General features: G+C 35.6%; 1 protein-coding gene across 2 annotated transcripts in view; it reads left to right on the top strand.

The window, feature by feature from the left end:
* Positions 1 to 18186, top strand: part of LOC150100486 (metallo-beta-lactamase domain-containing protein 1) — a 64186-nt gene that overhangs the window by 24478 nt on the left and 21522 nt on the right. For both annotated transcript variants that reach the window (XM_090402687.1, XM_090402688.1), the window contains exon 3: positions 7631 to 7794. In XM_090402687.1, the coding sequence (XP_090258813.1) occupies positions 7631 to 7794 (164 nt within the window). The remainder of the gene's footprint in view (positions 1 to 7630; positions 7795 to 18186) is intronic.

Below are 18186 nucleotides of genomic sequence, written 5' to 3'. Positions count from 1 at the left end.
TAGGCAGTTGTTTCGGCAATCACCTCATCGTTTGATGAAAATCTCTTTCCTGCCAGCCATTTTTTCATGTTTGGAAACAGATAGTAGTCCGAGGGAGCCAAATCTGGAGAGTGTGTGTGTGTGGGGGGGAGGGGGTGCCTAAGGACTTTGTAGCATAAATCGAACAATTTTCCAGGCTTTTGATCCAGTGTGAGCAAATGCAGCACCCATCTTACAGATAGTTTTCTCATATGTAAATGTTCATGTAAAATATTCTGTACATGGTCATTTGGGATGCATACAGCCTTAGCAATTTCATGCACCTTCACTCCTATCATCCATCACCATATCATGGATTTTTTCAATAATTTCTGGAGTAGTGACCTCAACAGCGTATCTAGAACGTTCAGTATCACTTGTGCTCATATGGCCACTTCTAAAGTTACTAAACCACTTATAAACCATTCTAATCGAAGATGCAGACTCACCATAATGTTTATCAAGCTTAGCTTTGGTTTCCTGAGCCATTTTGCCTTTCAAAAAGTAATGTTTAATCACTACACGAAATTCTTTCTCATCCATTTTTCACAAATCAGAGTAATTGATCGATTCAAATGAACGCCAAATTCAGAGTAATAGATCTATTTGACTGAAACTTAGTGTGTGATCCTACAATAGTTGCCAGTAACTAAAAATAACCTTGATACATACTGGTGGCGCCATCTCTTATACTTTGCACAGACATACTGAACAGCCCTCGTACACCATCATCATTAAATTTAATCATTTTAATCTTAGTATTTAATGTAATAAGTTTACATATCTTTTTTTTTTTCAGTGGAGCAACAGCACACTTTGAATTTGATATGCTACTATTAACAATAATAGAATAAAAGAATAGTTATAAATAGTTTATAATTCACAGCAAACCACCAAAATGCCGAGATGTTGAAGAGCATCAAATATAAACTGGGTTCACAAATACTTGCATCAATTGACTCAAAGCATCATCATCATGTCACTAAAACACTGTGTGAGCAAATGCAGCATCATATAAATGAGAATTGTTCATAATTAAAAAGTTTTGCAAGATTCTCTGACTAAATTGAATAGCTGTTGTAATGGATATGATGTGAAGGTCAGCAATAAAAAGACAAAGACAATGAAAATAGGCAGAATCATTGAAAATGTCAACTGTGTTGTGAATGGAGAACCTGTGGAACAAGTAAAACATTTCAGCTACTTAGGCACAATTTTTACTGAAGATGGTAAACTAAATATAGAAATAGACAACAGAATCAGCAAAGCTGGTATCGTGGGAAGTCAATTGAATAAATTCATATGGAATAAGAAAGAAATTAGTCGGAACACTAAATTAGCTGTATACAAGACTGTGTTCAAACCAATTTTAACTTATGGATCTGAGAGCTGGGTCAGAAGTAAAACACTTGACCAAAGACTAGAGACCGCAGATATGAGAGTCCTGAGAAAGATTAGAGGCGTGAACAGATGGCATCAATGGCAATATCATATTAAAAACGAGGATATTAGGAAAGAACTTGACATTGTCAGCATCCAGGAATGCGTTAGCAGAGCTAATCTCAGATGGTATGGTCACTTAAATAGAATGGGAGAGGAAAGATTAGCAAAACAAGTGTTCTCTGCCAGGTTGGCAGGAAAACGACCCAGAGGAAGACCAAGATATAGGTGGATTGATACGGTACAAAGTGCCTTAGACGATAGAAATATAAGATCTGATAATGTTGGAGTCTTGACAAGTAACAGACTGATTTGGAGGAAAATTGTAGATAGGAAGTTAGTAATGATGTAATTTTTTCATGTAGTACTGTCATATCCTGTACACCCCTTGTGGGTACATGGCAGGAATTTGATGATGATGATGATAAAAAGTTTTGCATGAGTGGATCATCATAAAGCTAGGTAGCACTGTATTCCCAGTGTTTCGATTTCTAAGTTATACATATGCATAAGATAAGAAACAAGATAGTAACATGATTCTAAAAGCAATGCAAGTTCAAGTTGATATGAGTTTTTCATTTTGTAATGGCAGAAGAATAAATATGTTAACAATGTAGCTATCTGCTATGGAAATCTATGCTATGCTATGATGTGCTATTTGCAGCAGGTTAAAGATTACTGACAAAGGCAAAAAGAGATGGCATGAGCAGATGTTGATTGGATTTTAACAGTATAGATGCAAACACAGATTGATAAGAAAATAACTATTTATTGACTTAATTGCTAATATTTCACTGGTATTCTATCCATTCTAACTTCAGAGCATACAAACAAAGTTTGTTACATTAGCGAGACAACCACAAACCCTTAATTTACTAAATTCGCAATTTCTCCTGATATATTTCAGCTATTTAAATTCACAGTACAGGCAGGTTATTTTACATGGAAAGGGAAAATATGCAAACATTTAGATGGGACAGCTGTGGGATTCTCCCTTAGCCAACTTCTACATAGAACATCTGGAAAAGCTAGCTATCAATACAGCCCAGTCTCTGGGTATGCCATGTTGATGATGTGTTTGCTGTTTGGCCACATGGCCAAACACATTGAATACATTTTTAGTGCATCTAAATAGCCAGCACTTAAAAATGCACTTTATGATGGAACTAGAAGCCAATGACTGTCTGCCCTTCCTGGACACACTAATCACGCATCTTCCAGAAGGTTCCTTATCATTCTCGGTTTATAGAAAACCCGCACATACAGGGAGATATTTACACAAACAATCACACCATCACTCTTCTCAACAATATGGTATCTTAAAAACACTAACCCATAGAGTTAGAGCAATTTGTTCCAATGACATGCTCTCACTGCTGAACTTTCTCACCTACGTCACACCTTCCTGACCAATGGCTATTATCCCCATAAGATAGATAAAATACTAAATGCTCCCCCCCCCCACTGTCTACCACAGAAGACTATAACAAATCTGTCACCATACATTAAAGGCACATCTGAAAAGATATCTTTTCAGATGTGCTTGTGAAATTGGCAACTCTCATCTGTTCACCTAAGGACAGATTCTCTCCTTTATCACATCCAGGAGTCTGAAGTGCCTTGTTCATGTCATCAAGCCTACTATGGACAGACAGGAAGAACTCAGTGAACACAAAAAATATATCCGGCACGTTCGCTATGGCAAGTCAGGTCTAGTAGACCATGCTTTGGATACCCCGCACACAGGATCAATTGGAAAAAACAAAAGTACTGCACAGACACTTTTACAAGTCGAAGAAGTTGTTCCTGGAATCAACAGAAGCCTTGAAACATACTCTAAACCTCAACAAGTATGATTGTATAAATCTACCAAAGATTTGGGAGACAGTCATTCTAAGACCATATTAATACTTGCTTTCTCTCTCTTGTGTTTTTTTTTTCCTCATCTTTGATGGCACCTAATTAGGACTTTAGTCTTTGTGTTGCACGCTACAATTGCTCATACTAGTCCCACTGTTACACTGGATTGCGGTTGTCTCGCTACTGTAACCAACTTTGTTTGTGTGCTCTGAAGATGCTGGATAGAATACCAGCGAAATATTAGCAATTAAGTCAATAAATAGTTATTTTCTTATCAATCTGTGTTCACATCTATGCCGTTAAAATCCAATCAACATGTGCGACAAACACATAAGCCTTTCAACACAGCATGAACAGATGTAGATGGCTGTAGACTCAAAAATGAAGTGCTGCTTATTTACAAATGCCAGGAGTTGTATTTGTACATTGTTGCATTGATTGAATTCATTCACCAGAAAAGTGTTGGCATAAGTGAAACATGCTGGATAAGAACTGGAATGGAAATGAAGAGTACATGTGTTTTTTTTGTGAATATAGAAAGGGCAAGAAGAAAAGCAGAATTCTGTTGATGAATTAACAAGGAAATGATGCCTGCATAAGGTGGAGATGGAAGGGAGAAATAGTGGTTTTGATGCAGTATAGTGTGAGGTAGAGGTAGACAAAAAGAAATAATTAGTTGTATATTGCTATAGATTGTGAAAAGTGAAGAGTGATGACAACATGAATAAGAAAACTGGCTTCAAGCAAGAGAACACTGATCATTATTGGTGATTTTCATTATGTTAATATAAATTTAGAATAAAGAGATGGCATCTGGAAATAAGAATAAATGAATCATTTGAGTTTTTAAGGAATGAATATTTTACACAATAAGTAATAGTGAGAACAGAAGGATTACAAGTCTGATCATATCATCAGAGGACTGATTATGAATGGGATGTTGGTAGTGGCTATGAAAACTTGTGTGAGGAAAGAATATATGTGGAACTACAAGGTCAGTGATTATGAGAAGAATAGGAAATAGCTTGAACAGAAGAATAGAATAGAATGGGAATGACAAGTGACCAAGCAGCATTCTTTGTGCTTAGACATTGGTGAAGTGCTATTTAACAGCAGCAATGTCTGCATGCATATTCTAGTGGTCAGAAGGTTAAATAAGGTAGGTGTAAAATGGATCATTAGAGAGAGAGATTAAGCATGCAATCTGAAAGAAGAAGAAGCAATTATTGGAACAGCATAAAGCAAGAAGTAATAATCAGTTGCATGAGAACTATAAAGAGCAAGCTAGGATGATGAGACAATTGATAAGGATACCTACATCAACATCATCAAATTCCTGATGTGTATCCTTAAGGTGGTATATAGGATACTTTGATAGTACAGCATGAAAAGTTCACATTATCATTAACTATGGTTAAATATCCCTAGTACCCAATCAAAATTAAACAGATGAAAGCTAAATAAACATAATATATTAAGCAAACAAACAATAAAAAAATAGCAGTAACCTTATATATTAATGAAATGACTTCCCCATATCAGTAGAAGAGGCTGTTTTTAAGTTTGGTTTGGTCTGTGGAGTAGATATTTACAGATCTCTTGAAATCTTGGGACTGGAAGAGATTTCATACTGAGAAAGACCTACTTGGCAGACAGTTGGTACTTCTATAATCTCAATAGATGCATGCTTACTTACTTTCAGTTTGTGTAAAACATCCAGTAACTATCTGCATGAGATCTAACTTGTCTTCTGGAGAACACTTGATTGAAGTTAACTTGAAAATTGGACAAAAGATTACTTCCTAATTTTCAGAGTGCAGAAGTCAGCCTGCCTTTTCCGAAGTAAAGAACCTAGATTTCTTTTTGAGGAAGTTAAGAATGGTTATTATCTTTTTTTTTCTTTTTTTTTCTGTGAGATGAAAAGCAATTTGAAAGAAATGCGGATTTGATTAACTCTTGTCGTATGTCTCTGGGTGTGAGCACAGTGGAATAGTGTTTTGTTAGTACCCTACTTTTGGATAGAATGATGATGATAGTGTATGGTCTTCTGTTGACTTTCTTTCTGTAGACAGAGCAGTAAAGACTTAACTAGTTGTCAGAAGATCTAGGAAGAGGAAGCATTCATTAGATTCATTTAGATCCTAATGAATTATGTTATCATTAGACCTTGAAATCAAAAACTCATTGCTGTCAGACAAAGGGACGCAATGGAGAGATGCACTGCTGCTTGAATTCTACCTTCATAAAACAAACAAGGCCTTATCCTTTCTTTAAAGGAGGAGTGGGCCAATTTGCCTCAAGAACTCCTGAATCATTTGGTGCTAAGCATGATACGATGTTGTGAGAGCTGCATTGAAGTTCAGGGTGGACATATTCTATACTGAAATATCTCTCTGCATAGTTTTCTATAAGCACTGTACATTAATTCTTTAACTATGTCCTTAGGAAATTTGTAACTTTTTCCAAAAACGTATTGCAATTTACTTTGTACGAAATTTATAACACATATTTTGCATAATTTAATTTATTAGTATGCTGGCAATAAATTTATGTCCTCATTTGGATGTAGTCATGAACATTTTTTCCTATACAGGTAAAATGTAGTTCATTCTTAGTTGGACATAAGTGTACAATCTGCATGGCTTTCAAGCCCCACCAGAATCTTGCTACTCATAGGCTCTACTAAAAATCAGCTCCCTCCTTTCTCTGTGCCTGGAGTATATAAAATGCCCTGCTCCTGCAAGTTGGCCTGCTACGGAAAAACAGGAAGATCAGCCAAAAATCCAAATAGACATCTGCAGTCATGACTATGGTCAATCGGGCCTTGCGGACCATGTTTTAGATACAGCTCATAGAATCAATTGGAAAAGATCACCGTGCTCCATTGCTAAATTTAGAAGAGAAAGACTATTTTTGGTATCTGCAGCTGCTCTGAGAAATCGGCATAATTTAAACAAATATGGTTGCATTAAACTTCCGAAAATATGGGAAACACTAATACTTTGAGACAGTACTGCACTCAGGATTTAATCTTGGTCGGGGGGACGAGTTGAGCAGACGATTTGAGAATATACACACTGCGCATCGCATACGACCTATGACTGAGCATCTGCAATAATTGCTAATTCATAAGAAGTATAGAAATAGAAGACACGACACAACATAAATTAAAAAAAAAAGAATTTTAATTAGGAAAAGATTTTTAGAAAATTTTCTAGTGTTTTTTTTCTTTTTCTTTGGTGGACCAGGGCCTCTTGGACCCCTTCTGGGTGTGCCACTGCTTCGAGATCCCAGTTTACATCCTAGGCTGCCAACAGGTGCTTTCATAGGGTATCCTCACATGGTTAGGGCTCTAGTCTTTTGTCCTCTTGTTTCACTTAGTTTTGTGTTGTCTTTGTGTGTGTGTGTGTGTGTGTGTGTCTTAAAAGTCTCATATTATACTCTCTGATGATGTCTCAGTGACAGACAGAATACTAGACGAATTAAATTATATTTGCAATCCTTTCTCAGTCCTGTTTTATTCCATTAAATCTCTAACATGAGTTGCCTGTAAATTCAAAATATCCTTTAGCTACAACTGCAGGTATATAGCCTGATCTGTAATAATAATCTGTACTGGTGCCACTTTTAGGCAATAGCACTATTTTGCCTTCTATCCAGTAATACGCTACCAGTATTTTTTTTATCTAGTTTCTTATTAACATTAACACCTCACACACTTCTGGTTCTTTTATTTGTAGTTTTCAGCGCATTCATCTCACTCTCCAGCAGTGGTGCACCCAGAGAGAGAGAGAGAGAGGGGAGGGCAAGGGGCCATGTTCCCAATTCGCCCCCCCCTTCCCCAAGATTAAATCCTGAGTATGCTACTGCTCTCCAGTACTCACACCCAAATGCCATACACCAACAAAGTGCTGATTAAATAATTCTACCACATCATCCTGTTACAGTGCTATATTACATACAAGTGTTTTTCCGTAATTAATACTTCTTTGTGATATCATTAGAATAAACCAGATGTGAAGATCTCTAAATAAAATTTTATTGATTTACACTTTGATTTTACTGTTGTATATTGTACTACCATAGTACAAACTGTCATTTGTACTATGGTAGTACAAATGACAGAAGAAAGTTTCACAACACATTGAATAATCTTCTCTTAACCTGCCTATAGCAAAAGAAAATGCACTGCCCAGAAGAAAGTATATCATTTTATAAACTTTTCTGATATTTATACTTTAATAGCACAATTTTTTATTATTGCATTAGAATTGCTTTATATTCTGAATTTTCATTATGGTGTTTGCCTTAGGTCTTCAGAAACATGGCTTAGGATGTAATGATATAAACTATGTAGTGTGCACCCATGGACATTCAGATCACATTGGTAATTTGAATCTTTTTCCATATGCTGAACACATAGTTGGATTTTGCATTTCTTTTAAGGATATATATACTCTACACAGCTTTCAAAAGGTAAATATGTAAAAAGATATGTTTATACTGACATGTCCTGCAAACTAAGCTTTCATGTTTTTTTTTTTATAATGTTAAGCAGCCAGTTATTTTGGAGGGGGGAGATTTAAGCAGAGGCTAATAGAATACAGATATTAGTAGTACTTTGCTTAGCAAATACTCTTCTAGTAAATTTTAGAACAGCAAGGGAGAGAGACAAGAAAGGAATTGCAGAAAAATGAGAGAGTGGAATCAAGGGAGAGAGAGATGAGCAGGAGAGATAGGAGGGAGAGTCAGGAATGCCAGTGAGAGGATGAATGAATCTCATCACTCACATGTTAACCTTTGTTCACTTGGATCACTGTGGTTGGTAGTGAGCTCACTGAATTTCAAATTTTGCCTTTTATCAGTAATGTGTGTTACTTTGCAATCATAATAAGTTTAGTTTAATCCTTTATCCAAGTGTAGGCAAACAAAGTTTGCACCTGAAAATATCTTCAGGACTGAGGCAACTGGCACATTTGTTGGCAACTTGTAGCAAAGGTGGACCAAGCTCTTATCACTGCTTGTCTTAGTATCTTGGATAAAGGATTAAACTAAACGTATTATAGTCTAAAACTTTGCAATCATGTTTCTTAATTACCTTACACTTTTGGTACTAACTTTCAAAACACTTCCAACACTCATCAGTCTAACTGACTTTCCACAAAATCTTTCACCTTTCACAAAGAGTATACCTTATACATGTTGTGACAAACAGAACATGATACCAAACAATATACAATACAGTTTACAGAAAATGGAACAGAAAAATACTATATGCAAATACAATCAAAACTGAAGATATATCAAGAATATATTTTCAGTTTTCATCTGATTTTTTTGTAGTGCTCTTTCATCCATTTCTAAGTTTTTGTAGCAACTTTCAGAACATTTTGAATATTGATAAAATATGATATTTAACTTCTGTATTTTCTTCCAAAATTCTTCTCATTACTTTGTTTAGCAACTATCACATATAATTTCCTTCATCTAGGGCATATATTAATTTTCCATTAACTTATTTATTATTTTTCTCAACTGTTTTTTATAACTGCAATACAGTTCTTATTTACTGTCTTTTCAAAAAAAAACTTAAAACTTTTTTTTGTCCTACCTTTATTCTCAGATTATTATTATTATTATTATTATTATTATTATTATTATCATCATCACGCCACACCGGGTATGGTTAGCCTCACAGAGAGGTCCTGAAGGTGTTTGTTATTAGAGCAACACATAATGTGGAGAAGTGGCCTCCAGATGTCCTGAAAAGGTTCAGGACTGAGGCAACTGGTACATTTGTTGGCAACTCGTAGCAAAGGTGGACCAAGCTCTCATCACTCCTTGTCTTAGTATCTTGGATAAAGGATTAAACTAAACTTATTATAGTCTAACCAAGTGCAAAATAAACTTCCAACTTCCTGATGTAACAAAAAACAACACTTCCACTGTTCAGGAATCTCAGAAAGCACGTGGAAAGCAAAAGGAGCCATGAAATGGACCAAATGGCGATGTCAACAGTGCCATGAGAAAACGAAGAACAAAGACCAGACACCAAAGAAAAGTAATGACGCACATCAAGGTAAGCCGCTTCTGGATCCTAAAATTACAGATAACTTTGATTCATTTAAACTCACGGTGAAAGACTTATTAAATGCACACATGGAACAAATTAACAAAAAATTCGAGGAGTATGAGCATTACATACAGTTCAATAACGAGACCTCTGAAAAAATGTTAGGAACCATGCAAGAAATAAAGACGAAATTAACGGTAGCGATAGAAATGCAAGAAACACTCCGACACGAAAATCAAGAATTGCGGAAAGAAGTAAACACACTCAAATGTCAAATGGAACACATGCTACAAAAAGAAAGAAAAAAAGAACTTCAAATTGAGGGAATAATGAAAGAAAATACAGAAGACTTAAGCAACATAATGCAACTGATTGGCAGCAAAATTGGAATTCAAATTGCAACCACAGATATCACCTATATCAACCGAGGCCCACAAAAAAATAAAGAGAGACCGCCACCAATCATCGCTCGTTTTACCAACAGAAATCTGAGAGACTCCATTCTTACAGCAAGCAAGAAAACAAGGCTGACAACAACGATCCTAACTGATAAGAAACTCCCAACACCAATCTATATAACGGAACACAGGACTCCATATTTCAAAAATCTTCTGTACCAAGCAAGGAAGACAAAAACAGAGAAAAACTACAAGTTCCTGTGGACAAAGAATTCCCAGATGTTTTTGAGAAAGAATGAAAACACTCGAGCATACATAATTACAAGTGAATCTGACTTATACAGCCTACCAATATAAAACACTAACTTTTCACATCCTTAAGAATAAGATTAGAGCGCATTTAAAAACTATATAATGGAGATCTCAAACATAGGCGAACATATCCAGTCAGACAACATAAACTTCAAGGTCTTTGACTCTTTGAAGAAATGGTCAGACAACGTTTCCACCAACACCAACTTCACAATCATACACACAAACATAAGAAGTATAAAAAAACACTGGCTTACATTGATAACACAGCTCAATTATACCATGATAAACATAGATGCGCTAATACTGACCGAAGTTGCAATAAACAACACAGAAATTTACGCATACAACATAAATAATTATCAAACCTACAACTTATGTACACCAAACAAAAGAGGAGGTGGCATTGTGGCATTTATCAAAGAAAAATACAGTGTGACAGAAAAACAAACTCGCTTCGAACATGTGGAAACACTAATTTTGGAACTCACAAATAGCCAGAATAGTATCAAATACACAATAAACACAATAAACAGACCCCAAGATAATAATCCACTCAGTTTTCTTCATGAGTTAGAAACATGGCTAAGCAGCATTGAACTGCGTACAACACACAGGCTCATCCTAATAGGAGACGTTAACATAAATACTCTTGACCACACTTCTTCAACCACTAACACATATCTTTATATACTAAGTCAGTACAACATAAACCCTACCATTAACTCCCTAACAAGAGAAGAAATACTCAATAATTCACTAACACAATCATGCATTGATCATATCAACATGCGGGCTCCCATCCATACATATACATCATCAGTAATTAGCGTAAAAATTGCCAATCACTACTTTGTCTCAACTTCGTTTTATTATGTTTCCTGCCCTCCCCTCCCACCACCACAAAAGTCGACAAAACTCGATCATTCTAAAGAGCATTGTCGATAACCAAGTAAAAAATACAGACTGAAATTCCCTACTTAAAATAAACGATCCTGTAACATTATATGAGAATTTTCAACTAAAGTTCACAGAAATATACAAAAAAGCAACAAAACCTACACAAACAAGGCAACAAACAGACAACAATCCATGGATAAATGACAACATACTAAATACTATTACTGTAAAAGAAAATCTATGGAAAAAACTTAAAAAGTCACCAACACACATTTACAAACCTTATACAAAAACACAAGAAATAAACTAACAACAAAAATTTGTAGGGCAAAAAGACGCTACTACTTCCAAAAATTCATGGAATGTAACGACAACATTAAGCAAACATGGGCTACACTCAATGAACTAGTAACCCGAAAAAAGAAAACTTCAGCACAAGATTTTATTGCAAAAAGTTTCGGTCAGGACATAAACCAAGAGGAACTAGCAGACTCATTCAACCATGCTTTCACAAACAACATCACACAACTCAAAAAAGACAAACTACCAACGATCAACAAAAAACTGCCGACACAAAGCCAACAACAAACGATATATTTTCCACCCATAACAAAACAGGAACTGAAAGAAGCACTCCTAAAACTAAAACCAAAGACCACTCCAGGAATAGACAAAATAAGACTCACAGACCTTATAACACACTTTGATCAAATAAATCCAATACTTTTGAAACTCGTGAACATAATATTCGACACAGGCATTATTCCACAACAACTAAAACCTGCAGTAATTATGCCAATATACAAACATGGCAAAAGAAACGATACTCAGAGCTACAGACCAATAGCTACACTACCAGTCATCTCAAAAATTCTAGAAAAAATAACACACACCAGACTACAGAACAATTTACAGAAGTACAACATCATCTCACAAAACCAATATGGCTTTCAGAAAACAAAAAGCACCATTACTTTATTAGAAGACATCGCCGACACAATAAACAAAGTTCTCGACAAAAACAAGTACGCAGTCCTTATACTGCTGGACCTAACCAAAGCATATGACACACTTGAACATGACATACTACTCACTAAACTATACTCAATAGGTATAAGAGGAACACTGCATACATGGTTCAAGAACTACCTCTCAAACAAAACACAAGTAACAAAAATAGGTACGTCACAGTTGGAGTATACAAGTAAAACACGGTGTACCTCAAGGTGCCATATTATCACCCACTCTATTCAACATATACATTAACGATGTTCATAACATTTCCATAAGAAGTATTATTTCAATACGCAGATGACACAGCATTACTAGCAATCCACACAGACATTAACACAGCTCTCTGCAAAGCACAACAAGACCTAAACAAAATCACAACATACTTCCACCAAAACGCAATTCTAATCAACGGCACCAAAACACAGATGTTGATGATACACAACCCAAGAATCATACGCCCTGCATCACTATCGATACATTGTCACACATACCACTGCATTAACAACAAAAATACCTGTGAATTTTCCGAAATCAAACCTGTAACACGCAAAATACCTCGGTCTCTATATAGATTCCCACCTTAAATGGACAAAACATATAGAATACCTACACACCAAACTCCGGATCATCGCAGCAAAACTCTTCCAAGTTAAAGACATTATTCCACCCAACATAAAAAAACTCCTATATCACGGTATCTGTGAATCCCTACTCAGATACGGAATAATCAGTCTATGCAAATACATCAAACAGCCACCTAACAAAATTAGAAACATTACATAGGAAAATCGTGTCAACAGTGATCTGGACACCTTACAGGCAACAACCAATATCCGACAAGCACATGGCAGTACACAGAATTCTGAGCATTAAAAACCTGAAACACTACATGACATTAACAAGGAATTACTTCAACATCACCTATCGAAACAACAGAGACACATATTGTATAACACGACCTACAACACCAATGCTCTACATTCTCACACCCTTCAACAACTCATACGGTTCTTTTGTGAGATCACATCAGATACCCATGCAACTCAACAGCCTACCAAGAAAGTTAAAACACATAGATAACTACAGAACATTAAAAAACGAACTCTGGAAAATATACCAACAAAGTTAAGAAACCATTAACACTAATATACACATCACAAATCACTAGCATCCAATGCCTACATCCCATACATAAACAGTAGCAACAACACAAATAGTGAAGGCTAAATCCCACTCTTGTCATAAAAGCTAACCCAAGCTTCGAAGTAGGTGGGATTAACTTGCCTCACTCATCTACAAGTAATCCTTATAAGCAAATGCAGAAATTTGTATATATAATCACTCTTTCTCAAACTTAAAAAAAAAAAAAAATTCACTCAAAAAAAAAAATCTGTATAATCATCACTGTTAATATTAAAACACACGTTGTAAATGCACAATACAGAGGCAAAGAGTGTTATTAAAATTCTTAACTGAAATCCAATGTAGAAAAATTTTGTAAAATTATACCCAAGATAACTATTGTATATATATGTGTAAATATTTCAGCAATGAACAAAAATATTATTTATTAAAAAAAAAAAAAAATATTATTATTATTATTTTTCGGGCACCTCCATGAAGTCTGAAGACTCATGTGGGAGACCCAATCTATTATACCTCTCCTTGAACCCATTAACACACAGAGCTGTCACAACTGATTCTGTCAACCCATTCCACTCATTCAAAACTCTCCAAGCAAAAATCCAGTCTTCACACCCCTACTAAACACACCTTTATTCAACTTCCAGGGACGACCTCTTGTTCTGGTCTCTCCAGCCAAGTGCTGAAATGTTTCCCCTGCATCAATCCTATAAATTCCTTTAAGCAACTTAAATGTTTCTATCATATCCCCTCTTTTCCTCCTATCAACCAGCTTCTGCAATCCTCACAGGCTACTCACCATTTTTGTCATTTGCTTCCAGAGGACCAGACTTAATCACAGTAATCTAGATGTGGGCATATCAAGGCCTTATAAAGAGGAATAACTTCCTTATCTCAAAATGTTAATATTGAGATGAGGAAATCTCAATAATTTTATGGGCTACCTTAGCAATATGTCCTCTAAACTTAAACTCTCTGCCTACCACTACTCCTAAATCACCAGCTTCATCTATTAATCTGTTTTTCCTAAAATGCATAACTTTACATTTCTTCACGTTAAACTCATACCTATTATCTTTTGCCCATACTGAAAACCTTAAATTGTCCTGAAAACTCTCCACTTGCCTTGATTAGCTATTACTCCACCTAATTTCACATCATCAGCAAACAACTGAATATTTCTTTTCAGGTTATTTCCTATATCATTTATGTACAAAATAAACAGCAATGGTCCTAGCACTGAAACTTGCTACACACCACTAGTCACCTGTTTTTGCATCAATTCTGGTTCTCCATATACCACTTTTTCATATCTGTAGAACAGCCACCCTCTTATCCACTTAACCAATGTTATGTCCATCCCCTATTTGTTCTGATTTGTGTAACAGGGTTCCATGAGGTATTCTATCAGATACCTTTGCAAAATCATTGTGTAGTCATTTCCTTTATCCAATTCAGCTGTCACTTAATTCTAAAAAGTTAGCAAATTACTACTGCATGACCGACCACCCTTCAAAAAGCGATGTTGATCCTCATACCGTATCATATTTTTTATCTATCCATTTTTGAATTCTGTTTTTGACCAATTTTTCTAGTATTTACTACCATGTCTGAGATACTTATTGATTTGTAATTTGCTACTGCAGTCTTAGAACCTCCCTTATGGAAGGGAATTATTTTGTCCTCTTTCCACTCCCTTTGAACACTATTTCCTCACATTATTATCCTTATCTGAGGAAATAGCTAGCTATTTCCTCAGATAAGGATAGCTATGCTATATCGTGCAACGGTAATCCAGATGTGTGCCTGCGATACTGGTGAAAGTCCTGAACGGCACCTCACCTTTCCAATTCGTGAGAACCTGGCCGTGCAGCTATTGTATGTGACCCGGAGAATTGTAGACCTTAAAGGAGCCTTGATGTTCAGACAAGGCTGAAGAAAGAACTGAAAGTCATTCCAGGAACGATAATGTAGATTGTCATATTCTGATTTCCAGTTGAAGATTTGTGTGTGAATTCTATAGGATATTTTGTGTAATGGACATATTGTAAAGAACTTTAGGAACTATCCCTATTTTGGCATTGACCTGTCCCTGTTTGAGAAATGTCTCCCTAGAAGGGATTTGTATAAGAGATGATTGTGATATGTTGTAAGATATAACTAGTGACCACGTGAGTGATAAAAGATAGGCTACATAAGCTAGAAGTTTGTTAAATTATATATAGAAGTGGTCCAAGTAAGTTGTTCTTGTATTGTAATGTTAATATTGAAATTGAGATCTTGCTAGCAACGCGATATAGTTAACCAAGCATTTATATTTTCTCATGTATAATTTCTTGATTTAATAAATATGTTTCATGGCACTTGCCTGAGTTCAGCTTGTTATATGAATTCAAATAGCCACCTCATAAAATTACCATCGAACCTAGCGGGAGGGACCCACGAGTATAAGTTAATATTTCGAGCCACAACTGCATGCAAAGATAAAGAGAATAGGAATTAGTTTATTTATTGTTGGAAGTTTAGTACCGTGTATCACCCTGAGAGAGTCACTTTGGATAAGAGTCTCGTCTATCCTCAGTATTGGCTGGCACAGTTAAAATTTGTCAATATTACCAGGTGAACTGTCTCAGAGGATATGATTAATGGCAGCATCCCATACTTGGATAAAGCCGTAATCATTAAATAAATTACATGTGACTAAACTTAAGAACAGCCTAAATTTAGCTTGTTTAAAGAAAGGGAAATTTCTTTTGAAATTTCCCTTTATGAGTGAAATTATGAGTGAATAGGGTATATATAACTAACAAGATTAGATAAAGATATAAAGGTAATATAGTTAAAGAATATACAACACATATAGAGGATAGGTACATAACAGTTCCACATATACCCCCTTCTTGACAGAATATTCCTCATATTTTACAATCTCCCAAGACCCGCATGGTCACCTTCACCAATCGGAGGCAATGTTGTCACTTTGGTTATGGATAGATCTTCTGATCCTATGACCAGTTGCGATACTCTCCCACCCCTAGTCTCCTCCATCACATGCTGCCTTAAGAAATTTTATGTCTTAGTATTGTCCTAATATTATGTCTTATGTCTTAGTAGGTGTATAAATTCTATTTCCTTCCTGCCACTGATTTCTCTCTCTTTCTCTTTCATCTCCAGCGTCCTCTATAATAATTTGGTGATGCATGCCTTCCAGATCATCTGTGGAACTCCCTGGCCTACAGCAAACAACCAACTCTATATATTGTCTTGCTGGCCTTAATTTCACACCAGACTGCTTCAAACGAACAGCCACCCTTCTGCCTATCTCCTATTCTTTTTGGCTGCAATTCATCCACTATCATTAGTAGTACCCCCCCCCCCCCATCCTATCTTCTCTATCTTCCCTGAAAATCCTAAATCCTTCACATTCTATCCTTGTATCTGCATCATCTGCTGGTCTCCAAGTTTCACTAATACCTAATTTTGGCGAGGTTGCACCAACCAATGTCAAAAACTCCTTATTCCTGATACTTCTGGCATTAGTATATAGAAACTGCAGCATCTCTTTAGGCCCCCATCTACCTTACTTTCTGAATTGACTGCCCTATTCAATATATTTGCTTGAGAGATTAGATTTCTCACTTGGTCATTCTCACTGACTTCATGGGTGCCTTCACACAAACTCCCTTGTTTCCACCCTAATTGCTTAAGTTTCCCTGAATTTGTGCTTCAGCATGCTCAGTGAAAAGTTCTCTCTAGACATCTAACACCAAAACCATTTAAGATGCAGTCCATCAACATTGTACAGATCCTTCTTTTCATCCAACACAGATCCATAAATCCTACATCATTCTTTCTGCATAATCTACTTATAGACTCATTGGCTATCAAAGTCCTCCTCCTCAGTTCGTCTCCGTTTGTCTAGTTCGTGGTAGGAGATTTACAATCTTTACCTTCTTGCTTTTCGGTTTTGCCTCTTCTAACAACTCTTTTACATCCTCCCTCATAGAATACTTCATTTCTCAAATCATTTGACCAACCAAGACATTCATTTCCTTCAACTTACCTTTTTTGCATATCATGAATTTTTCATCCAGAAAACAAGATTAGGTCACACTTTTGTTAAGTACTCCCTGATCATTGATCAGGGGAGTACGTAATGAAATTTTACTATGTAGTTTCTATATTTTCTTTTCTTTCTTTCTTTTTTTAATTGTTTCATTTTTCTAGTAATGTAGTCTAAAACTCACATCAGAAAGTGTTAGTTGCAGTGGCGGCCAGTGAAAATTTTAAGTGGGGGTGCTGCATATAGAAAATAAAAAAAAAAATTCTTTTTTTTCCCTAATCAATAAACAATTTATTAATAAATAAATTTACATATTAAAAAATGCTTTATTAAAAATATTTCACCCTCACCATGAACACACACCAATAATAAAAGTTTCGTATCTCACAGAAATAACATGTGTATGCATACAATTTATCTGAATCCAGCACTGCTCAAACAAGCAGTGTCAGGTTCACTCATTATGTGCAATGACAAGTGCAAATGAATGTCGGTGAGTCTAGCTGTAATTAGCTGAACGCGATAATTCCAACACTGCGTTAGATCACAGTACATTTGTTTTGTGTACCGATAATAGAAAAAATATAATTCTTTTCATATTTTCAACAGTGACACTCATCATAATTCAGCCTTATATCTACAATAAATAAATAATTATATGTTATTTTAACAGAATAAAATAAGATTTACAAAAAAATAGTTCACCCTCACCACGAATATGCACCAATAATAAAAGTTTTGTATCTCACAGAAATAAATAAATACAATTTATCTGAAGCGACACTTGTTACATGCAATGACAAGCTCAAATGAATATCGATGGTTCGAGTTGCAATTGGCCAAACGTGATAATTCCGACACTGCGTTAGATCGCAGTGCATTTGTTTCATAATCTAAAGCGTTAATCGAACAATTAATGCTATCCAATTATTAACTATTCAATCAATGTTGAAACATAAGCTGTA

This window comes from Typopeltis vanoorti, chromosome 13, assembly GCF_054136105.1.
Source record: "Typopeltis vanoorti isolate ZY-2024b chromosome 13, IOZ_Tvanoo_1.0, whole genome shotgun sequence".
Taxonomy (NCBI): Eukaryota; Metazoa; Arthropoda; class Arachnida; order Uropygi; family Thelyphonidae; genus Typopeltis; species Typopeltis vanoorti.
Note: the sequence above shows the minus strand (reverse complement) of the source record. Positions and strands in the feature narration are given on the sequence as shown.